The sequence below is a fragment of the Podarcis erhardii genome (genome assembly GCF_964252035.2).
Source record: "Podarcis erhardii genome assembly, chromosome: 7".
Lineage (NCBI taxonomy): Eukaryota > Metazoa > Chordata > Lepidosauria > Squamata > Lacertidae > Podarcis > Podarcis erhardii.
In genome coordinates, this window is record NC_138511.1 from 2,518,914 (window position 1) to 2,543,502 (window position 24,589).

The 24,589-nt window shown below is 42.5% G+C and overlaps 1 protein-coding gene across 5 annotated transcripts in view; it reads right to left on the reverse strand.

The window, feature by feature from the left end:
* Window positions 1-22,966, reverse strand: part of ANK1 (ankyrin 1) — a 221,804-nt gene extending 198,838 nt beyond the window's left edge. For all 5 annotated transcript variants that reach the window (XM_081869997.1, XM_081869998.1, XM_081870002.1 and 2 more), the window contains exon 1: window positions 22,811-22,966. In XM_081869997.1, coding sequence (XP_081726123.1) covers window positions 22,811-22,936 — 126 coding nt within the window. In that variant the 5' untranslated portion in view covers window positions 22,937-22,966. The remainder of the gene's footprint in view (window positions 1-22,810) is intronic.
* Between the last annotated feature and the right edge of the window lie 1,623 nt (window positions 22,967-24,589).

Consider the following 24,589-nt stretch of genomic DNA (forward strand, 5'->3'; position numbering starts at 1 on the left):
TTAAGAAAGTGAAATACCTAGGGATTAATATGACGGCTAAAAATTTGAATTTATTTAAGGATAATTATGAGAAATGTTGGTCAGAAGTTAAGAAAGATTTAGAAATTTGGTCAAAATTGAAGCTTTCCTTGTTGGGTCGAATCGCTGTTATAAAGATGAATGTATTGCCAAAAATGTTGTTTTTGTTTCAAACTTTGCAGATTGTGGACAAGATGGACTGTTTCAAGAGGTGGCAAAGAGATATTTCTAAATTTGTCTGGCAGGGCAAAAAGCCCAGAATAAAATTTAAAATATTGACTGATGCTAAAGAAAGAGGGGGGTTTGCCCTGCCAGACATGAAATTGTACTATGAATCAGCAGCATTCTGCTGGTTGAAAGACTGGCTACTTCTTGAGAACACTGACATTTTGGATTTAGAAGGGTTCAACAGTGCTTTTGGGTGGCATGCATATTTGTGGTACGACAAGGTAAAAGCTAATAGAGCATTCAAAAACCATATTGTCAGGAAAGCTGTGTTTAACGTCTGGACAAGATATAAAGACCTATTGGAAAGCAAGACCCCAAGGTGGTTATCACCTATGGAAGCTAAGGCTCTGAAAAAACTCAATATGGAGGCCAAGTGGCCGAAATATTGGGAGATATTAGAACAAGATGGAGACACATTGAGATTGCAGAGTTTTGAGAAACTTAAAGATAAAGTGCGAGATTGGTTACATTATTATTAAATTAGAGAGGCCTTTAATTTGGATAAAAAAATAGGCTTCCAGGTGGAAAAATCAAAATTAGAAACAGAATTGTTAGAACCTAAAACTAAGATACTTTCGAGAATGTATAACTTGCTGTTAAAATGGAATACTCAGGATGAAACGGTCAAATCAGCTATGATTATGTGGGCGCAAGATATTGGTCATAACATTATGTTTGCTGACTGGGAACAGTTATGGACCACTGGTGTGAAATTTACGGCATGTAATGCCTTAAAAGAAAATATTATGAAAATGATGTACAGGTGGTACATGACCCCAGTCAAGCTTGCAAAAGTATATCACTTGCTTGACAACAAATGCTGGAAATGTAAAGAAACTGAGGGAACATTCTTTCACCTTTGGTGGACGTGCCCAAAGGTCAAGGCTTTCTGGGAAATGATCTATAATGAACTAAAAAAGGTATTTAAATATACCTTTCCTAAGAAACCAGAGGCCTTCCTCCTGGGCATTGTCGGCCAATTGGTGCTAAAGAAAGACAGAACACTTTTTATGTATGCAACAACCGCAGCAAGAATACTCATCGCAAAGTATTGGAAGACACAAGATTTGCCCACTCTGGAAGAATGGCAGATGCAAGTGATAGACTATATGGAATTGGCAGAAATGACTGGCAGAATCCGAGACCTGGGAGAAGAGTCGGTGGAAGAGGACTGGAAGAAGTTCAAAGAATATCTCCAAAAACATTGTAAAATGTTTGAATGTTAAAATGATGTTGGATATAAAGATAGTATGGCATCAGTGACATAGCTAAAAGGAATATGCAAAAAAGTTTTAAAAGAAAAGGGTGAAAAGGCCGGAGTAATATTATGTCAAAATTAAACAAAATGATATAAGGGATTAAGTTATAAAGAACATGTAAAAATGGATTTAAAAGGAAAGGAAAAATCGAAGACGTAATAGGTTGAAATGTATAATATTGAATAAGATTTGAAAGAGGGTAAGGAATTGCTGAATTTGATTGTGTAAAGGGGAACACAGAAAAGGGAGATGTGAGGAAGTCAGGAAAGAGGGTTATAAAGATAATAAGCAAAAAACTAGATTTTCTTTGTTTTCTGTTTTTCCTTATTTTTTTTCTTATGTTTTTTATTGTGCTTCTTAGTCTTGTTGGATTGTGTTGTTTTTTATTGTCTTTCTCTTTTGTTTTGTTTGATTGTGATACTTGTTTTATTATATAAAATCTTAATAAATATCTTTTTTAAAAAAAAAACAACAACATGCTGCCTCTGGCTGCATTGCAGCCCAGCTCCAGAGAGTTGCTGGCCTAGTTAGGAGTCACCTGAGTGCCCAGGATTTGCAGCACATTTCAAACACCAAAGGCCACGCCAATGTGGTGTAGTGGTTAAGAGCGGTAGTCTCATAATCTGGGGAACCGGGTTCGCCTCTCTGCTCCTCCACCTGCAGCTGCTGGGTGACCTTGGGCCAGTCACACTTCTTTGAAGTCTCTACACTTGGGCCAGTCACACTTCTCTGAAGTCTCTCAGCCCCACTCACCTCACAGAGTGTTTGTTGTGGGGGAGGAAGGGAAAGGAAAATGTTAGCCGCTTTGAGACTCCTTAAAGGGAGTGAAAGGCAGGATATCAAATCCAAACATTTCTTCTTCTTCTTCTTCTTCAACTCTCACAGCCACTTATTAGTGCTTAACATGCAGAAGGAAAACAGGCCTTTCCCTTCAGATCTGTTGCTGAATGAGTGGAGAACTTTCTTGGCCTGATCTTTATCTGCTGGGGGCCAACTTTGGCAGATGGACGGGACTACCACCTGTCAGTCACCAGTCATATGTCAGGACCAAGCAACCAAGCAGCTTGTTCCAAAGGAATCGTGGACTAGCCCACCTGCCAACAGATGCATTTAGCCATTTGCAGCACACTGGTAGCCTAAACGGGAGGAAAACAGACCACCCCTCTTCCAACTTACAGAAGTTTTCATGTCTGCATATCACAGTCCCCTGGCAGCACCAAGTTCCAGGTCAACCACTACGGGTTCAGTTTTCTCAATGAGAAGACTGCTCTTGAGATTTATGGGATTTCTGTGTGACAGCAGTCATCTTCAAAACAGCATCAGCCCAGATCAAACAGAATATACTTGACAGTTGCAAAACTGCAGATTTCTTTTTGCCAAACCAGTGTTCAAAATTAGCCAGGTACCAGGTATATTTTGCACCTGCCTATTGACCACTTGTGACCAAGTGAAGCTGCTTGGGCGCTGCCAAGATGGTGCCTGACATCACCACCATCTGGAAGTCCATACCTGGGAATCTTTGGGTCATAACTGTTTTCACACACTGATGCCACATCTTGTAGAATTCTATCAGTTATATTTTATCTGCACAATCAGAATGAATTTCTGGAACCAAAATGCTTTTTCTGTGCAGCCTGAGCAGGAGCAGTGAACAAAGTTATAACTAATTGTCTCAGCTTGTCTTCACTTACCCCAGCCCACTGCCCTGCTCACAGTTGTGAAGAATATCCCTATGTTATGAATGGTCTGTGTCACTATTAAGAAAAACAGATTGGAATAGGCCAACACACACACAAACATACACACAAACACAGTCCCTGGATCAAGTGTCCCTGAACTGAAAATGGATATTGGGTCTTCTGATGGAGGTAAGAACCTGCTTAGCCACAAACAAGCACAGAACCTGAAATCGGAACTCTTGCAATCGTGGGTCTCCTGGGGTTGCTTTAGGGTGTGTGGAGGACCATTAGAAACATATTGCCCTTTTTCCAGTTTCCAGAACAATCCTGTGAGAAGCAGGATTTCTCTGACATTCACACAGCTTCAGGCTGACTTGTTCCGATTCTGCAGAGAAGCCCGCAGGTCAACTGGCCCAGAAGCATGGAGAGTGCCTAGCTACCCACTTGCTCCAACAAGGATTAGAACAGAACTGAAGTCTTGGGAGCCTCTGCCTCCAGTCTGCCTCTCTGAGGCTACACCTGTTTCGGAAACTGAAGTCTCTTAAAGGCCAGCCCTCTGCCTGGAGATGAACACTTCGCCCATGCTCTGTAGCCTCCTGCCTGGTGTGCTCCCAGGGAACACAGTAGGATGCACCTGGTTCCCCAGGGCAAGGCACTTACTGTATGAGAGTCTTGGCTCCTGGTTCACAGGGTGTTCTTGGCTGCCAGCCTCGGGTTCAGTGGCCCCCTATCCACCAGCCCAGCTCCTTAGCCAGTGACAAGGCAGCCTCCAATCTGATGCCCTGGTCACTGCTGGACTCCAGAATCATGAAACAGATTGCAGTCAACTTACTTTGACCCACATTGAGTTTTCTGGTGTGTGTGTTTCTTTGTGGCTGATTAGCTGCTCTCCCTGTGCAAAGGTCAGAGGGGGCGGGGTTTCTGTTGAGGCAGGTGATTAGCTGTGGGAGGAGCTTATCAGAGCTTGCAGGGCAGCGGCTGAAGAAGGAGCACAAAAGGGTTTGCTTGTGTGTGTGTAGTAAAAGCACAACTTCAGGCAATACCAATGAGACGGAAACATGGAAGGTGCCTAAAGAAGCCAGGGTGGCTATCTAAAGAACTTTTAACTGAGTTAAGATTAAAAAAGGATGTGTACAAAAAATGGAAAAGGGGGGAAACCACCAAAGAGGAATTCAAACAAATAGCCAGCACGTGTAGACACAAAGTCAGAAAAGCTAAAGCACAGAATGAACTCAGGCTTGCTAGAGAGGTTAAAAGCAACAAAAAAGGCTTTTATGGGTATGTTCGTAGCAAAAGGAAGAACAAAGAAACAGTGGGGTCACTCAGAGGAGAAGATGGTGAAATGCAAACAGGGGACACAGAAAGGGCTGAACTCCTCAATGCCTTCTTTGCCTCAGTCTTCTCCGATAAAGAAAACAATGCCCGACCTGAAGAATTTGGAGCAAATGATTCAGCAGAGGAAACACAGCCCAGAATAACTAAGGAGATAGTACAAGAATACTTGGCTAGTTTAGATGTATTCAAGTCTCCAGGGCCAGATGAACTGCATCCAAGAGTATTAAAAGAACTGGCAGATGTGATCTCAGAACCACTGGCAGTCATCTTTGAGAATTCCTGGAGAACAGGCGAAGTCCCGGCAGACTGGAGGAGGGCAAATGTTGTTTTCAAAATATTTCAAAATATTTTCAAAAAGGGGAAAAGAGAGGACCCAAATAATTACCGCCCAGTCAGTCTGACATCAATACCAGGGAAGATTCTGGAGCAGATCATTAAGCAAACAGTCTGTGAGCACCTAGAAAGGAATACTGTGATCACCAATAGTCAGCATGGATTTCTGAAAAATAAGTCATGTCAGACTAACCTGATCTCGTTTTTTGACAGAATTACGAGCCTGGTAGATGAAGGAAATGCAGTGGATGTAGCCTACCTTGATTTCAGCAAGGCATTTGACAAGGTGCCCCATGATATTCTTGTAAAGAAGCTGGTAAAATGCGGTCTTGACTATGCTACCACTCAGTGGATTTGTAACTGGCTGACTGACCGAACCCAAAGGGTGCTCATCAATGGTTCCTCTTCATCCTGGAGAAGAGTGACTAGTGGGGTGCCACAGGGTTCTGTCTTGGGCCCGGTCTTATTCAACATCTTTATCAACGACTTGGATGATGGACTCAAGGGCATCCTGATCAAATTTGCAGATGACACCAAACTGGGAGGGGTGGCTAACACCCCAGAGGACAGGATCACACTTCAAAACGACCTTGACAGATTAGAGAACTGGGCCAAAACAAACAAGATGAATTTTAACAGGGAGAAATGTAAAGTATTGCACTTGGGCAAAAAAAAATGAGAGGCACAAATACAAGATGGGTGACACCTGGCTTGAGAGCAGTACATGTGAAAAGGATCTAGGAGTCTTGGTTGACCAGAAACTTGACATGAGCCAACAGTGTGACGCGGCAGCTAAAAAAGCCAATGCAATTCTAGACTTCCGGTTTCGGATCGCAAGCAGCAGGGAGCGCGGAAAAAGCCGCTAAGAGCTTTTCCGAGCTTCACGGGGGCTTGGGGACGACGCAAAGGCACTGCGACCCCCAAAACCTCAAGGGGGGCCCCCCTGAGGGATTAGCCATCCAGCAGCGTTGGAGCGGTTCCGAAGCTTTTTCGGTTTTTTTTTCTAAGGATCCGAGAGCGACGGGACTGAGAAACGCGAAATGGTAAGCTCTGCAGACCCCGTGCAGCAATGCCTCTAGCTCCCACTGAAAAAGCGACAAATCTCCGTAACTTCAAGAACAGAATCCTTAGTGCTTTTGGAGTAATTCTGAACGAAAAATTTGGATCAAGCCCTAAGTGAGATCTGGATGTAAAGGGATTTAAAGTGATCAACCCGACCTGTTGTTTCAGAGCAAATATGGCACAGGGCATATAATCGTAAGAGAGAAGAAAGGAAGTGACTAAGCGCCCGCTGTAGAGAACAGAAGAGTGAAAGTCCTCAGCAATTTATTTAGCGAGGCAAAGGAAACAAAGTATTATAAAAGTAACTGAACAGACCTCTAGAGACTTTGTATTTCTTTTGGGGGAGAAGGTACTAAAACAAGGGAATAAACGGAATAGAGTGGTTACAAAGGAGAAACATTCTGAAGCCACAAACGAAATACAGAAACGCAAGGGGGAAAGAAGAGACAGGAGAAAGGATGGAATAAACAAACAGCTTAAATCTTTTACCTGACCCCTCTGTTTTTGAAGTTTAATATGGAAGTTTTTATATGAACAAACAAGAGGGTAAATCTTTCCTCCCTCTTCTCCTTTAATTTTTTTAACCTGGAAGCAACCTCCCCCCTCCCCCCTTAAAGAAGTTGGAGTTTTGTCTCCTTCCTTTCTGCTTCGTTCCTCTGAGCTATGTGGAATTATTTGGATCTACTTATGGACTTCAATTTAAACAGTAGCTTCCTCCTCTCTGGGTAACTGGACTGAATACACGAGACCCTTAAAGACTCTGATATGTGGATTTTTGTGGAGCTGAAATATATTTGAGTTTGAGAGAGGAGTATATCCAGAGTATTGGAGGATATATTTATATATTTGATATTTGGTTCCTCTCTTCTCTTCCTTTTTTGGACCCTTGGTTTTTTGAACTCCTGGCGATTTCCTCAGGATTTCAGGACATTTGGCTGTTTTTTGCTTTTTGTTTTTCGGGGTTTTTTTTGGGGGGGTTGTCTTTTTTATTATTATTTTTTCCTATCCTCATAACTCGATATTGGATTAAGCCAGCAAGTGGCTGAAGAACACAGATCTGAGGAGGTAGAAGCTAAGTAAAAATCTTGCCCTCCCTCTTTTCCACCTATGGAACCCCAAATGTGTGGACCCCATTGAACTGTGCAGCAGAGACTGGGTTCACCTCTTATCTACCTATTTAGTGATAATTTTTCTCTCTGAGAACTGCTTTGATATCTTCACTCCTTCCTTGGCTGGAGAGATCTTTTTGGGGGGTTTAACTCTTAAATAATACTATAGTCTCCTAGTAAAAATTTAGAACTGGATTAATCTGAATAAGGGGCGGAAGTTTAAGTAGAAAGAAGGAAAAAAGAGCCCTTACATAAGACAAAATTAGATAAAAGCTAATTTTTTGTTGCTGTTCTTATCATCGGTTGGTTGCTTTGTTTACCTTGGTCGGTTTCCATATTGTTTACTTTGCTTTTCTTTTATTATAAAAGCCTTACAGCAAGTTTGATAGGATATTGAAACCATTTAAGTTAACTTAGCAACATAAAAGCATTTATTGGAACTTAAAGTGTCTGAAGACGAGCCTGATCTACTATAAGCATAGAGCTGGCTTTCATATATTCCTTCTAAACGTTAAATGGTTGAGAATTTGCAATTTGAATGTTTAAGAGAGTGTTTTTGAATCCATTGCTCGATAATTAATTAGACAGGGCTTAGAGTGTGCGCCCTCTAGGGGAGAGAATAAATACTGCAGGAGACTTGATTCAAAACCAGTGAAGGAGAAAATGGCAGGGAAAGAAGGAAAAAAGATAGGAGGAACACCATTGGAAAGGAAAACATCCCGATAAGAAGAGATAAAGGACTTAGATATCTTATGGTTAAAAATAAAAGAGGAGTTCAAACAGAGTGAAATACATATGGGGGAAAAACTAGGAGAGATGCATGAGTTAATAGATAAGAGAATAGAGGGAGCAGTAGGAGAATTGTCATGCAAAATTAAAGACTTGACAAGTCGGTCAAAGGCTATGGAGGAAACAAATAAAAAAATACAGAAAGAAATGAAAGAACAAAGAAAGGAGACAGACAGGATAAGGGATGAGATAGGAGAACTAAATAAAAACCAAGACCAAATCTTAGATAACCTGGCAATGATTGATATGAAACAAAAACAGTTAAACTTGAAATTTAGGGGAGTAGGAGAAGAGATAAATGAAAACATTAAGGGAAAAAATGATCAAAGAGCTAGCGAAATGGTTAGAATTGAAAGAAGAAGAGGTTGCATATACGATGGAAAACGCTTTCAGAATTAAAATAAAGACCAAACAAGTGAAATTAAGAAAAATTGCAGGAGACTGCTTGGTTATCTTTAACTCGATAGAGATGAAAAATATGATATTAAAAAGAAGCTATCAAAAAAAATTAATTATTGACGGCAGACCAATCATCATCTTTAAAGAGATACCAACCAGACTCCTGCGCAAAAGGGAAGGTTATAAACAATTGGCAAAGGTCCTAAAAAAGAATAATATACAATATAGATGGGAGTTTCCTGAAGGAATTTCCTTTTTTTACAAAGACAAAAGATTCAGGATCGCCGAGACACAAGAAGTGAAGAAATTTTTGCGTAGATATGAGAAAGAGCTAGGAAGAATAGAGGAGAGATATGAAGGAAGAAACGAGGATCCAGAGGAGAGAAGAAGGAAAAAGGAAAGAGGAAAGGACCAAGAAGAGAGAGGTAGAGGAGAGGAAGCAGACGAAGAAGAAGAGGAGGAGGTAGCAGTAGAAGAGGTAGAAGAAGAAGAGGAAGAGAACAGAGAAAACAAAACCACTCGAATTTAAAACACTAATTATTTGTAGACTGAAAAGTAGTCATTATAATGAACTTGAAAATTTTGTCGTGGAATGTGAATGGTTTGAATGAAAAAACCAAAAGGAATAAAATTGTAAATGTGTTGAAAAGAAAGAAACTGGACGTAATCTGTTTACAGGAGACACACGTGATTAAAAAACATAAACATATCCTGGTACATAAAAAGTTGGGAGCTGAGTTTATAAACTGCACAATGGAAAAGAAAAGAGGAGTGGCAATATATGTGAAAGAAAAATGGGACCCCAAAGTGATCTGTAAAGATAATGAAGGAAGGATCTTGGGAGTACAAATTAACTTCCAGGGTGAGAAACTTAATGTGATAAACATATATGCCCCAAATCTGAACAAGCCAGAATTCTTTAAGAAACTGGAGCAAATGTTATTGGAGTTAGAGTCTAATAAGACGATTCTAATGGGAGACTTTAATGGAGTGCCAGAACCGGAATTAGACAAACAATTAGGAAAGGGAAAAAATAAACAAGGGAAGCTGCCAAAATCCTTTAAGAACTTGGAGGAAAACTTAGATTTAATAGACATTTGGAGATACAAACATGCAATAGAGAAGCAATTCACCTTTTTTTCAGAATCACATAAGAGTTGGAGTAGAATTGATCAAATCTGGGTCTCTAGGGAGCTTACATTAAGAACTACAAACTGTGAAATTCAACCTAGAACTCTCTCGGACCATAACTCGGTTGTACTGGAAATAAAAGATAAATCACAGGGTGGATTCAGATGGAGAATAAATGAATACTTATTAGAGAACGAGGAGGTTGTGGAAAAAGCCAAAGCCACCTTAAAAGATTATTTTAGCCTGAATCTCAATACTGAAACAAGTTTGGACATAGTCTGGGACGCTAGTAAAGCGGTCTTAAGAGGGTTTTTTATACAGCAAAATAGCTACAGGAGGAAAGTAAGAGAACAAAAGAAGGAAGAAATTCTTAATCAGATGAGAGAGTGTGAGAAAAAATTAATAACAAATCTGAATGATGAACAAAACAGGCAAACAATAAAAATGTTACAATCTCAATACTCAATGTTAACAAGTCAAGAAATAGAATGGAAAATCAAAGTAATGAAACAAAAATACTTCGAATCAGCTAACAAAACGGGTAAACTATTAGCATGGCAATTGAGATGAAGGCAAGAACAAAGTGTAATAAACAAGATAAAAATAGAAGAGCATTTGATTGAAGACCCAAAAGAAATAAAGGAGAATTTCCTCAAATTCTATGAGAAGCTGTATAAAAAAGAAGAGAAAGAAATAGTCCAAATAGAAAAATATTTAGAAGACTATAGTGGGAAGACCATAACAGATGAAGAAAGAACCCAACTAAATAACCCCATAAAAATAGAAGAGATTCAGGAGGCAATAAAGAAGATGAAACCAGGGAAAGCCCCAGGACTGGACGGATTATCAGCCAAATACTATAAAGTATTAGAACACCAATTAACACCAGTGCTATGTGACATCATGAATAAGATATTAAAAGGAGGAAAGATACCAGAGTCTTGGAAAGAGGCTTATATAACGATGATCCCTAAACCAGATATGGAAAAACTGAATATTAAGAACTATAGACCTATATCACTATTAAATAATGACTATAAAATCTTCGCGGAGGTGTTGGCAAGCAGACTCAAGAAATGTCTAGTGAATTTAATACACAAGGATCAGGCAGGATTTCTTCCAAACAGGCAACTTAGAGATAACGTAAGGCATGCTATAATGCGCTGATTTTTATCGATGCTGAAAAGGCATTCGATAATGTTTCATGGCAGTTCCTACTGAAGAGTATGGAAAAAGCGGGGCTAGAGGGCGAGTTCATGAATGGAATAAGAGCAATATATTCGAAACAATCTGCAAAATTGATTATAAATAATAACTTAACAAATTCATTTAAAATTGAAAAAGGAACAAGACAGGGATGCCCTCTATCCCTGCTCTTATTTATTATGGCACTAGAGGTAATTACAAATAAAATAAGAGCAACATCAGAGATCCGAGGGATCAAAATAGGAACAAAAGAGTATAAGTTAAACGCGTATGCGGACGACTTGATGCTATCCCTGGAAAATCCACAAGAAAGTGTTGGTAAGGCCTTGGAGATGTTAGAAGAATTTGGTAAGGTATCCGGTTTTAAATTGAATAAATTAAAGACCAAAATGCTGACGAAGAATTTGGAAAAGGATGAAAATGAAAAACTAGAGCTACAGCATGGAATTAAAGTGGCAAAAAAATTAAAGTATCTGGGAATTTGGTTAACTACTAAAAATATAAATCTGATTCAAGGTAATTACCTTACGACATGGAAGCAGATTAAGAAAGATCTGGACACCTGGAGCAGAGTGAAACTTTCGTGGATGGGAAGGATGGCGGCAATAAAAATGAACTTACTTCCAAGAATGCTGTTTCTGTTTCAAAACATCCCAGTGATCAGAGGTTCTAAAATGTTTACAGATTGGCAAAAAACTCTTTCGAAATTTATATGGCAAGGAAAAAGGCCAAGAATTAGATTCAAACTTCTTACAGATCGGAAAGAAAGAGGGGGATTCTCGGTACCCAACCTGAAATTATATTTTGAGGCAGCCTGCCTCTGCTGGATCAAAGATTGGATTAATTTGGAAAATACTGACTTATTAGACCTCGAGGGGTTCGACAATAGATTCGGCTGGCATGCCTACTTATGGCAAAATAAAGAAAAAGTACATAAAGGGTTTTCAAGTCACATTATTAGGGGGCCCCTTTATGAAGTGTGGGAGAAAAATAAAAAACTCCTAGAAGGTAAAACACCCTGGTGGTTATCACCAACTGACATCTCAGCGATTAAAAAAAAAAAAAATTTGGAAGGAAAAAGATTCACCTATGAAGACCTACTAATAAGATCAGAAAATGGATGGAAGATGAGAACATATGAGGAGTTGAAAGGTAAATTAACAAGCTGGTTACAATTCCACCAAATAAATGCAATATGGACAGAACACAAAAAAGTAGGGATGAATGAGAAGAAATCCAAATTTCAGATAGAAATAATTGAGGGCAAATCCAAATTATTATCCAAATTGTATGATATATTATTGGAATGGGACACCAAAGATGAAGAAAAAAGGAGGTTATGACAAGATGGGCAATGGATCTGGGATATAATATGGAGTATGATAAGTGGCTGAATTTATGGACTAGTGGAATGAAATTCACGGCATGTGTAACACTGAGGGAAAATTTAGAAAAGATGATGTATAGGTGGTACATTACCCCGGCAAAACTGGGGGAAATGTACAAAGCAGGTAATAAGTTTTGCTGGAAGTGAAAAATTAAAGAGGGTAACTTTTTCCACATGTGGTGGACATGCGATGTAATGAAGAAATATTGGGAATATATTTATAATGAGTTAAAAAAAATACTCAAATATACATTTCCCAAAAGACCAGAGGCTTTTCTACTAGGAATAATTGGGGACGAAATTAAAAAAGAAGACAAAACATTATTTCAGTATGCCACAGCTGCCGCTAGATTATTAATTGCCCAAAATTGGAAAAGTCAAAGCACCCCAGCAATTAGAGATTGGCAAACAAAGTTATTTGAATTTGTAGAACTTGCAAAAATGACACAAAAAATTAGAAACCAAAAAAATACAAAGTTTATTAACGATTGGAACAAATTTATGACATACATTGAAGGGAACTATAAGAACATAAAAACTACAGCAGGACTGATATAGATCTTACGATGTGTAAACCATTATAATTATTAGCTGCAAGAGAAATAAACTACTCATATTAAGAAGCCTGAAACCGGGAGGGATGGAAGTCAATAGGTGTATAAAGGAACGTTTTAAGTGTCTAAAGATATAAAGAGATGAATGAGAAGACAAAGAATTGTAATGGGAAATGGTCGCTATTTTTATGTTATGCTCAGATATTTATTTAATTTTCTTTTCGTGTTTTGGGGGTTTTATGTAATGGTTGTAACTGTTTATTTGTTTTTCTTTTTGGTTACTTAAGTGAAAATTAAGAAAAAGAATTTTTTTAAAAAGGTGGTCAGACCTCACCTGGAGTACTGTGTCCAGTTCTGGGCACCACAGTTCAAGAAGGACACGGACAAACTGGAACGTGTCCAGAGGAGGGCAACCAAAATGGTCAAAGGCGGCATACAAGTGGGAGCTAAACAGTACAAATTGAAAGCATTTGCCGACGATTTAGTATTGACTTTGCAGGAGCCAGAATCTAGTACCAAAAGGGTACTGGAACTGATTCAAGAATTTGGTCAGGTAGCAGGTTTTAAGTTGAACAGGACGAAAACTAAGGTTCTAGAGAAAAATTTAACTGTGAGTGAGAGAGAAAAGTTCCAGGAAGAGACAGGACTAACATTGGTTAAGAAAGTGAAATATTTAGGGGTTAACATGACTGCTAAGAATGCTAACTTGTTTAAAGATAACTATGAAAAATGTTGGACTGAGGTGAAAAAAGATTTAGAAATATGGTCAAATTTGAAGCTATCATTGCTAGGCCGAATTGCTGTGATAAAAATGAATGTATTGCCAAGGATGTTGTTTTTGTTTCAAACTTTGCAGATTTTGGACAAGATGGACTGTTTCAAGAAGTGGCAGAGAGATATTTCTAGATTTGTTTGGCAGGGCAAGAAGCCTCGAATAAAATTTAAGATACTAACTGATGCTAAAGAAAGAGGTGGATTTGCCCTGCCAGACCTCAAACTTTATTATGAATCAGCCGCATTTTGTTGGCTGAAGGAATGGCTGCTTCTTGAAAACACTGACGTACTGGATTTGGAAGGGTTCAACAGTGTATTTGGTTGGCATGCATATTTGTGGTATGATAAATAAAACCCCAAGATGGTTGTCACCAATGGAAGTGAAGGCACAGAAAAAACTCAATATGGAGGCCAATTGGCCGAAATATTGGGAAATTCTGGAACAAGCTGGAGACAGAATAAAACTGCAAAGCTTTGAGAAATTAAAAAATAAAGTGCGAGATTGGCTCCATTATTATCAAATAATGGAGGCATATAATTTGGATAAAAAAGTTGGCTTCCAGGTGGAAAAATCAAAATTGGAAACAGAATTGTTAGACCCTAAAATTAAGAATCTGTCAAGAATGTATACCTTGCTGTTGAAATGGAATACTCAGGACGAAACGGTGAAATCTGCTATGATTAAATGGGCACAAGATGTTGGACATAACATTATGATGGCTGACTGGGAACAGTTATGGACCACAGGTATGAAATTTACGGCATGTAATGCCCTAAGAGAGAATTTAATGAAAATGATTTACAGGTGGTACATAACACCTGTCAAGCTTGCAAAGATCTATCACTTGCCTGAAAATAAATGTTGGAAATGTAATGAGACTGAAGGTACATTCTTTCACCTTTGGTGGACATGCCCAAGGATTAAGACATTCTGGGAGATGATTTATAATGAAATGAAAAAGGTATTTAAATATACCTTCCTGAAGAAACCAGAGGCCTTTCTCCTGGGCATGGTCGGCCAATTGGTGCCAAAGGAGGATAGAACTTTCTTTATGTATGCGACAACAGCAGCAAGAATACTCATCGCGAGGTACTGGAAGACACAAGATTTACCCACCCAGGAAGAATGGCAGATGAAGTTGATGGACTATATGGAACTGGCGGAAATGACTCGCAGAATCCGAGACCAGGGAGAAGAGTCGGTGGAGGAAGATTGGAAAAAAATTAAAGATTATTTACAGAAATACTGTAAAATTAAGGAGCTTTAGAAAAAAGGTGGAATAAAGTTATATGGCTTTGGCAGAAATGTTAGAAGGAACTAGGTTTAGATAGATTGTTAATGCATTAAAAGGGGAAAAAACTAGGTTACAATATGTTAAAATTAACTACTGTATAAGACAGAAAATAGATGAAGATGGAAAGGACTTGCTGAAATAGTTAATTGAAGTGGAATACAAAAAGGGAGGCGTTGAGGAAGTCAATGAAACAAGTGTATGAAAGTTAAGATCGAAAATATTGGAAGTGTTTTTAATTGTTTTTGTTTTGTTTTGTTAATTTAATGTTTTATGTAGTGTTTTTGTTTTTGTTTCTGTTTTTCTATGTTTAACTTTTCTTTTTTCTTTTTATAATTTCCAAAATTTTAATAAATATTACTTTTTAAAAAAAATATGGTCAAAGGCCTGGAAACGATGCCTTATGAGGAACGGCTAAGGGAGCTGGGCATGTTTAGCCTGGAGAAGAGGAGGTTAAGGGGTGATATGATAGCCATGTTCAAATATATAAAAGGATGTCACATAGAGGAGGGAGAAAGGTTGTTTTCTGCTGCTCCAGAGAAGCGGACACGGAGCAATGGTTCCAAACTACAAGAAAGAAGATTCCACCTAAACATTAGGAGGAACTTCCTGACAGTAAGAGCTGTTCAACAGTGGAATTTGCTGCCAAGGAGTGTGGTGGAGTCTCCTTCTTTGGAGGTCTTTAAGCAGAGGCTTGACAACCATATGTCAGGAGTGCTCTGATGGTGCTTCCTGCTTGGCAGGGGGTTGGACTCGATGGCCCTTGTGGTCTCTTCCAACTCTATGATTCTATGATTCTATGATCCTACTCCCAGCAGCTTCTGGCCTTTGTCTCTTAATTATGGAGCAGGTGGAATGTTTTAAACCTCCCTTTAAAAAAAAATATTTGTTTATATACTGAAAGCAATCAATATATTTAATTAATAATGAAGGCTGTGCAATTGCAATGACCAGAACTGTTTTAAAATTCACTTCCAATAGATGCTGGAAAGTGATGCTGTCCACTCACACATCAATTTTTAATTTTTTTCAGTTGACATGTCAACATAATTATCTTCTCAGTACAGGGTTAAATAATTTCTGCTTTGCCCAAATATCCTAAAGAGGCTGTATTTGATTTTTCACTGTCACCTTATGATGGCTTATACTTTGCTTTTATCATATTTTATTATTGATATTATTGTACACACTGCCCTGGAGAACAGTTTAGACATTTTAAAAATAAATAATTCCAAGCCACTGGCTTCAGCAAGTCTGATCTAGTGAAAGTCCTTAATTATGATTCACAGCCTCCTGCAGAAAAGTTGAGCCCAGAATAAAGTTTGTAACTTGAGCATGTAGCAACGAATTCACATGAACAAAAACACACACATGCACACACAAAATGACTGAAACACTGGTTGCGCGAATCAGCCTTTAATCAACAGAAGGAATGCAGCTTTTAGAAGCTACCCGATAGTCCTGGTGGTTAGAGCCAACGGTCTGTCTAACTATACTTAATATGCACTAGAAATCAGGCTTTTAGTGTTGCAGCTCCAGCCCTCTGGAATCAGCTACCAACTGAAATTAGGCAAGTACCTAGTGACCTAGAAGCCTATTGGAGACATTTGCATTTAAGAGGGCTTTCCCTGAAGTGTGACCAGTCATTTTAGGGAATAATTATTGAAATGGGTTTACTGCTTTTAGTTCACTGCGTTTTGAATCTTTTTTATTTTATCTCATTTTATTGTACACCAATTTGGTAACTTTCAGTTGTGAAACAGTTTACATATCTGCAATTAAATAAAATAAAAATAACCATTGCCTACTCCAACCAGCGACCGACCAGCTGTTTATGCGAAGCTCACACGCAGTAGCCTCTTGGCAATTCTTTCACCCAGCAAATGGTAGAGTGCATCTGACCATGGAAGCTCTATTTAGATACCATGGCTAAAATCAGCTACTCTAGACCAGCCCTCCTATATGTCATTTAAATTTCTCTTCTGTTCATCAATTTACTTAGGTGAGTTCTAAAACAATGGAAGAGTCTTTCCCACCACATCTGCTTTGTGCTTTCTCTACACTATTCCCAATCTGTTAATGAAAAATTGTGGTCTTTCTTAACTGTTCTTTTTCTACACCTACATCAACTGTATGTATGGAACACTGCCCAGCAGAGAAGTAGATGCTGTGCTTCCTTCCTCTTAAGACTCATAGAACGAAATGGAAAAGAAGGAATAGTGTAACAGTGATTGGGAAATTAGTCACTGGAACTCATAGCAACAAAACAGAAGCAAAGACGAGAACTTCAAAGAACCCAGAAGCTGGCAGGAGTCAAATAAGCTTTGCTATGGCCCTCCAAAACCCTGCCTCCGTACCAAGGCCTTGTTTGTCAATAGACATAAGCAAGGAACGTGCTCCAACCCAAAATGAGGTGGTGGTCTCAGGTAGGTGGTTGGGTGTCATGAAATGGCAGCAAGATTTTAGAAATTTATACTAGCTATATGAAATAATAATATGGTGATGGTGATACTGTTGAGAGGCACTTGTAGGATGTTCTGCCTCAAGTTGCTAAAGCAGCCTGACCCGCCTTAAGACCCAGGCGCCTTGATCTGGTTGGTGGGGAGAAACAAGCTGCAGTTCTGCCTCAGGCAGCAAATTTCCTGGGCAAACCCTGACATGGAGCCTAGGAAGCCGCCTCAATCCTCAGGGAGAGCATGGATCCACTGAGCCCAGGACTGCCGACAATGACCGGTTTCCAGGCAGGGCACCTTCCGAGCCCCACCTGGAGATTCCACGGATGAAACCTGGGGCTTCGGCAGGCAGCGCAGGTGCTCAGGTGCTTTCTCTACACTATTTCCTGTGTGTGGTGCCCAAGAATGGAGTTCAGGATGTAGATCTTCTTTCCCATGTCTTCATATTCTATTTTGCATTAAAGACCAATTTGTGTGTCTGGTGTAAGTCCGAAGACTCAAGCCAGCCAAGTCAGCGTGTTGCATAGGCTGCTAATACTGAATATAACATAACATGAATATATGGCAAGAGGATATAAATTGACATTCATGTTCCTATATTATGTATGATTTATAACCTTAAAAATTAAACCTGAAAACTGACTAACATGCTCCAACCCAAAATGGCGCAAAAATGAAGAAAAGAGTACATTTGTTTCTGCTACATTAACCCTTTGAATAAACTAACCAAGCTAATCTGCAGCATCCAAAAGGGCTTTCTGTGTGCACCTGTGTGCCTGCCTTTGGCAAACCTGTTTTAGGGGATTGCTTTTGATCTTGACCAAATTTTTGTTCTGGATTTTTGTACCTCCAGGCAGGATGGGTTTTATTAATTTAGTGCTGGCTTTTATTATTTATTTCAAAATGTAAGATTGCATTGGATTTAATCACATATGCTTGCTTCACGATGACTTTTTGCCCCTAAAAGTGACATTAAAATATTTTAAATAAAAATAAAATATTTTAAATAAAATAAAGAGAGGAGCAGGCTGAATAAAGGAGCCCAGACTGAGAAAATATACTCCCTACCCTTTACTGACATGATGAACTATTTAACCAAGATGTTTCACATTTTCTCAGGCAGCATCTAATTGCTGGAAGAAGTCTATAAGGCAATATTGCAGAGGATGGATGAAATGGTTCTTATCCTCAAAACATGCATGGACACATGGATGCAAACACACATATCACCTGATTTCTCACTACTTGGCTATTTGCCACTGACTCCTTTAAGACTCCTTTAAAAGCACACATGAGATGGTAATGAAAGTTCTGTGGGTGGTCTTTGACTGCGACGAACCATTCTTTTTGCAAAAAGGCTGCTTGATGCTGCAGGCCTCAGGTGTTAAGCATGAATGAAAGAACTGGGTGAAATGAGGTTCCAGGCCCTCTAGACTCCAAAACGTGGGACCTAGTGAAACAAAGAAAACCAACTGTAACCTTTCTCCCTTTCTGTATGTATGCTCCATGCAAAGACCTCCAGGCATCTCTCATGATGCTTGCATGTGGGCTTACATTTCAGTTGGACTTGCATAAATTGGTCATTGCCTGTACAACTACAAAACTGCTGCTAGCATATAGGGTTTGTTTTATTCTTAGCCTGTTTGCCCACACACACCCATTAGCCATTTGCAATGTATCACCAAGTAGAAAGAGACTGATTTCTTTGCCATTAAAAAAAAAGTCTGTTTGCCTGTATAAGATTATGACTCCCCATAGGTGACCAGGAGACTGTGTATATAGAAACTTGCTATAACACAGCTTGTTCACACAAATTATCTTCATAGACTTCTGATGCATATAAACACTGAATTCAAAGCCCTGTCTTCATCCAGGGTATTTCATTCTTAAAGTAACTTTGATAGATTCCTGCTATGATCAAAATGAGATAGCTGTGTTGACCCACGATGCCCAAAATCAGTGTGATTTAAAATACTTTTAATAAGAATCAACCAGTATTCACACTGTGGGATGCAAGCTTCGGATTACAAAAAATTCATCCTCTTCCTGGATGATCTGAAAAAGAGAGGGAGGCGGGAATGAATGTTTCCCAGAAAGGATAAGACCATCTTAAGACTGAAACAAAGCTTGTATCCTCCTTTTCCCCACATCCACGCTCTTCAGGCTGAGGAACAATTCTGTGCAACTCAAAAGCTAGCGGATATCCCTAGCAGGGACATTTCTGCAAGAGCCAGGCTAAGGCATCAGCTGGAAATTCAAATGACATCAGCCTCACATACTAATTAGCATGGATCATAATCCACCCGGAAACTGAAAGGAACAGGAGCAGCTCCTGTTCATTTATATGAAAGAAAAAGAAAAAAGATTCCACCTAAAGATTAGGAAGAACTTCCTGACAGTAAGAGCTGTTCGACAGTGGAATTTGCTGCCAAGGAGTGTGGTGGAGTCTCCTTCTTTGGAGGTCTTTAAGCAGAGCTTGCATCCCACAGTGTGAATACTGGTTGATTCTTACTAAAAGTATTTTAAATCACACTGATTTTGGGCATCGTGGGTCAACACAGCTATCTCATTTTGATCATAGCAGGAATCTATCAAAGTTACTTTAAGAATGAAATACTCTGGATGAATGAAATACTCGCCCAGTCAGTCTGACATCAATACCAGGGAAGATTCTGGAGCAGATCATTAAGCAAACAGTCTGTGAGCACCTAGAAAGGAATACTGTGATCACCAATAGTCAGCATGGATTTCTGAAAAATAAGTCATGTCAGACTAACCTGATCTCGTTTTTTGACAGAATTACAAGCCTGGTAGATGAAGGGAACGCAGTGGATGTAGCCTACCTTGATTTCAGCAAGGCATTTGACAAGGTGCCCCATGATATTCTTGTAAAGAAGCTGGTAAAATGCGGACTTGACTATGCTACCACTCAGTGGATTTGTAACTGGCTGACTGACCGAACCCAAAGGGTGCTCATCAATGGTTCCTCTTCATCCTGGAGAAGAGTGACTAGTGGGGTGCCACAGGGTTCTGTCTTGGGCCCGGTCTTATTCAGCATCTTTATCAACGACTTGGATGATGGACTCAAGGGCATCCTAATCAAATTTGCAGATGACACCAAACTGGGAGGGGTGGCTAACACCCCAGAGGACAGGATCACACTTCAAAATGACCTTGACAGATTAGAGAACTGGGCCAAAACAAACAAGATGAATTTTAATAGGGAGAAATGTAAAGTATTGCACTTGGGCAAAAAAAAATGAGAGGCACAAATACAAGATGGGTGACACCTGGCTTGAGAGCAGTACATGTGAAAAGGATCTAGGAGTCTTGGTTGACCACAAACTTGACATGAGCCAACAGTGTGACGCGGCAGCTAAAAAGCCAATGCAATTCTGGGCTGCATCAATAGGAGTATTGCATCTAGATCAAGGGAAGTAATAGTGCCACTGTATTCTGCTCTCGTCAGACCTCACCTGGAGTACTGTGTCCAGTTCTGGGCACCACAGTTCAAGAAGGACACTGACAAACTGGAACGTGTCCAGACGAGGGCAACCAAAATGGTCAAAGGCCTGGAAACGATGCCTTATGAGGAACGGCTAAGGGAGCTGGGCATGTTTAGCCTGGAGAAGAGGAGGTTAAGGGGTGATATGATAGCCATGTTCAAATATATAAAAGGATGTCACATAGAGGAGGGAGAAAGGTTGTTTTCTGCTGCTCCAGAGAAGCGGACACGGAGCAATGGTTCCAAACTACAAGAAAGAAGATTCCACCTAAACATTAGGAAGAACTTCCTGACAGTAAGAGCTGTTTGACAGTGGAATTTGCTGCCAAGGAGTGTGGTGGAGTCTCCTTCTTTGGAGGTCTTTAAGCAGAGGCTTGACAACCATATGTCAGGAGTGCTCTGATGGTGTTTCCTGCTTGGCAGGGGGTTGGACTCGATGGCCCTCGATGGCCCTTGTGGTCTCTTCCAACTCTATGATTCTATGATTCTATGATTCTATATATAAACCTGCGCGGCACAGAGCTGGACCTTTGGTCCATCTAACTTAGATTGTCTAGACCCCTACAATGGCTGCTGGCATCAGCTTTCCAGAATCTCAAGGCCTCTCCCTACCTAGAGACACCAGTGAATGGATGCATCTGGGACCTTCTGTGTGTAGAGCAAATGCTCGGCCATTGAGCTACGGCCCCTCCCAATGACACCTGCACATGGAAAGGGGGGGGAGGGGGTATTCTAATAACAACACCTAAAATCCATTGCCCCAGGTGGCCACCTCATCTCACCTCTGAATACTGCATTATGAACATCAGCTGGCCCTTTAAAGGGGGCGGAACTATCATTTCACTTCCCCTCCAAAAGAAGGGAATTCAATCTCCTTAAGCTGAAACGGCAAGAACAGCTTCCTACAAAGGGAAAGGAAAAGAAATGCAGTCTCAGGTTTAATCATGGGATACCTGGCATTTGGAGCCCCCAGCAAAAGCCCTCCCCGCCCCTATTGCCATATAATTAGGAGTAAGTAAGTTTGTGAATGAGAAACACATAAAGCTATCTATTAGCCAATAGTAGTTCAATGGAGCTTCAGTGCACAGAGGAAGTATACCACTGAAGACCAGATGGGGGGGGGGGTTTAAGCTGCCTGATTCATGCTGCAGGAGAAGGGCTGGAGCTCAGAGGCAGAAGGTCCCAGGGTCAATCCCTAGCGGACATTTCCAGGTATTGCTGGGAAACCCTGAAGAGCTGCTGCCAGTCTGTGTCGGAAATACTGAGCTAGATGGACCAGTGGTCTGATACCGTCTCAGGCGACTTTCGGGCGGCCACTGAAAGAACAACAGGCGAGCAGGTCTTGCCTTGCAGCCTTATCCCCCTGCAAAGAGGCAGCCAGCAGAACACCGCCCCGTGCCCAGGCGAAGAAAGGACTCCAGGCAAACCTGTGGACCTCCAGACCTTGGGGGACTTCAGCTCACATCAGCCCCAGTCAGACCAGCCAATGGTCAGCATGATGGGAAGTGGAGTCCGACTAGTGGAGAGGCACTAGTCTCGCCAGTTCCCACCCCTGGAGTCCTTCAAAACAGCAGCGTCTGGAAATATACGAACGAGCAGAAAGGGGCAAGAGGAGGAGCACAACATCCAGCACGGGCAAAATGGACCAAAGCCAGGAGGAGTCCAGAACCTGCCAAAGGAACTACCGGGAAGGGTCCCCAAGCTGCTTTATGGCTCCTGGGACCTGGTCCCCTGCTTCTCCCCTCAGTCCCCGCCAGCTGGAGGGCACCAAGCTGGGGAAGGCTGGACTAGTCCGTCTGCAGCCTCCCAAGTCGGGCTTCAGGGTCCCTGGAAAGGGAAGCGGGAGCCCCCAGGAGCTGCAGGCCCCGCGCTTGGCGGGAGATGGGGACTTCTAAGCTGTGGGTATCTTCGCCCCCTGGGCGCCAGACTAGAGGCAAGAGAAGGCTAGATGTTCGGACAGGCGGGTGGAGGGCGGAGAGGTCCCCACCACCGCAGCCCCTCTTCTACCCTAGCCAGGACCTTCCCGGGGCTCCACTGTCCGGCGCGCCTGGAAACTCCAGCGCGGCCAGGGAGAGGCGGCGGATCAAAAGCCAGTGCGCGCTCGGCGACGCCTGATCCCAAAGCCGGAAAACACCGCCACGCCAAAGAAACTTGCCCGGGAGAAGCTACTCCCCACGGGCCCATCCCCAGAGAGCAGACCCATCCGCGCCCCCGGGATCTGCAGGGGGGGGGTTCCACCTGCCCAGCCCAGCCCAGCCCTCCCCTCGCCGCCCCGCGCGCGCCCGGGCCCTGCGCACCTTTTTCTTGCGGTCCCGCGAGCGGTTCCTGCGCTTGCGGTTGGACTCCTCCTTCTCCTTCTGCTCCTGCAAGGCCTGCGCCTCGATGTCTTTGATCTTCTTGAGCTGCTTGGCCGCCTGCGCCATGGCGAGCAGTCGCCCCACAAGCCCCGCACGCGGCCCCAGAGCAGGACCAGGACCAGGACGGCCCCAGACGACGCCGACGCGGCGGCGGCCACTGCAGTCCCGCCGCCCCGCGCCCCAGCAGCTGCGCTGCGGCCGCGCGGGAGGGGAAGCGGCGCCGCGGCCGGAGGAGAGGCTGCTGCTGCTGCTGCTGCTGCTGCTGGTGCTGCGGCAGGAGGCGGGCGCGCCGCGCCGGGAGCTCGGGAGGCGAGGGGCAAGGCGTCCCGGGCGCGGAGGATGGCGCGCAGCGGGGCGCGAGGGCTTCAGTGCGCGCTTCCCGGCGGCCCGCCCGGCCAGCTGGCCCCCGGCATGCCGGCTCCGGCGAGGCGGCGGCTCCTACGGGCCACCTGCGCAGGCGAAGCGAGGCGGGCTGCGGGCAGGTAGGGCGCCTCCGCCTCCGCCGCTGCAGTGGGGGGGGGGGGTTGCTGCCGCCGCTGCTGCCGATGCCGCTGCGGTGGCGCGTCTGCCCAGCTCAGATGCTCCCCGCGCGGCCACTAACCGCTCAGCAGCGGCGGGAGGGGGCGGCGGGATGGGATCTGAATCGATGCAGATGCGGCTCTGCCTGGGCTAAGCAGGGGACGTCTCCTGCCCACCACCACCTGCCCATCTGGCAGGGGCTCTCTCTGTGCTCGCCGCAGGGGGAAGAGGAGGAGCCCCCCCCCCTCGGCTGACCGCCCCCTAAGCATCTCTTTTCAATGAATGGTGTTTCCTGCTTGGCAGGGGGTTGGACTCGATGGCCCTTGTGGTCTCTTCCAACTCTATGATTCTATGATTCTATGATTCTATGAATGGGCTCAACTCTGGAACATCGTGAAGAAAAGAGAGGGTGCAGAGTTAAGTTTCCTTCCACTGGCAGGTCTGCGGGTCAGAGGGCCCCTGAGCAGGTGCAGAGTTCTGCTGCTTTCAACAGGCAAGGCTGTGGGCAGAGAGCCCCCTGCTTTCAGATTGTAGAGGGGATGGAATGCTAAAAGGCATGCCTGTTTTGTTTTTCTTTTGTAGAAATTTAGAAGTGTACAGAAGCCACAGTCAGGAAAGACCCCAAATGCCTTGCAGAGTATTCCAGTTCCTCCCTAGGAAGGAAATTGTTCTCTGTGTGTGAACAGGGCACTGGGCACATGATCCAAGGCCAAACCCAGGTGGGCGACAGGAAGCAGGGAGGGGAGACAGTGGCTTTGATCCTTGGCACACGTCTAGTGTAGGGGAGGCTGTGATCCTAAGCATAGTTACTTGAGAGTAACTCAGCAGGACTTGTTTGTGAGTTGAAATGCATCAGATTGGGCTGCATCAGCATGCCATGACCCAGGCTGAAATCGCATCAGAGCTCACCTGGATGATGCAACAAGCAGCTGTTCCATTATATTCAGCACCTAGAATCATAGAGTTGGAAGAGACCACAAGGGCCATCGAGTCCAACCCCCTGCCAAGCAGGAAACACCATCAGAGCACTCCTGACATATGGTTGTCAAGCCTCTGCTTAAAGACCTCCAAAGAAGGAGACTCCACCACACTCCTTGGCAGCAAATTCCACTGTCAAACAGCTCTTACTGTCAGGAAGTTCTTCCTAATGTTTAGGTGGAATCTTTTTTCTTGTAGTTTGGAACCATTGCTCCGTGTCCG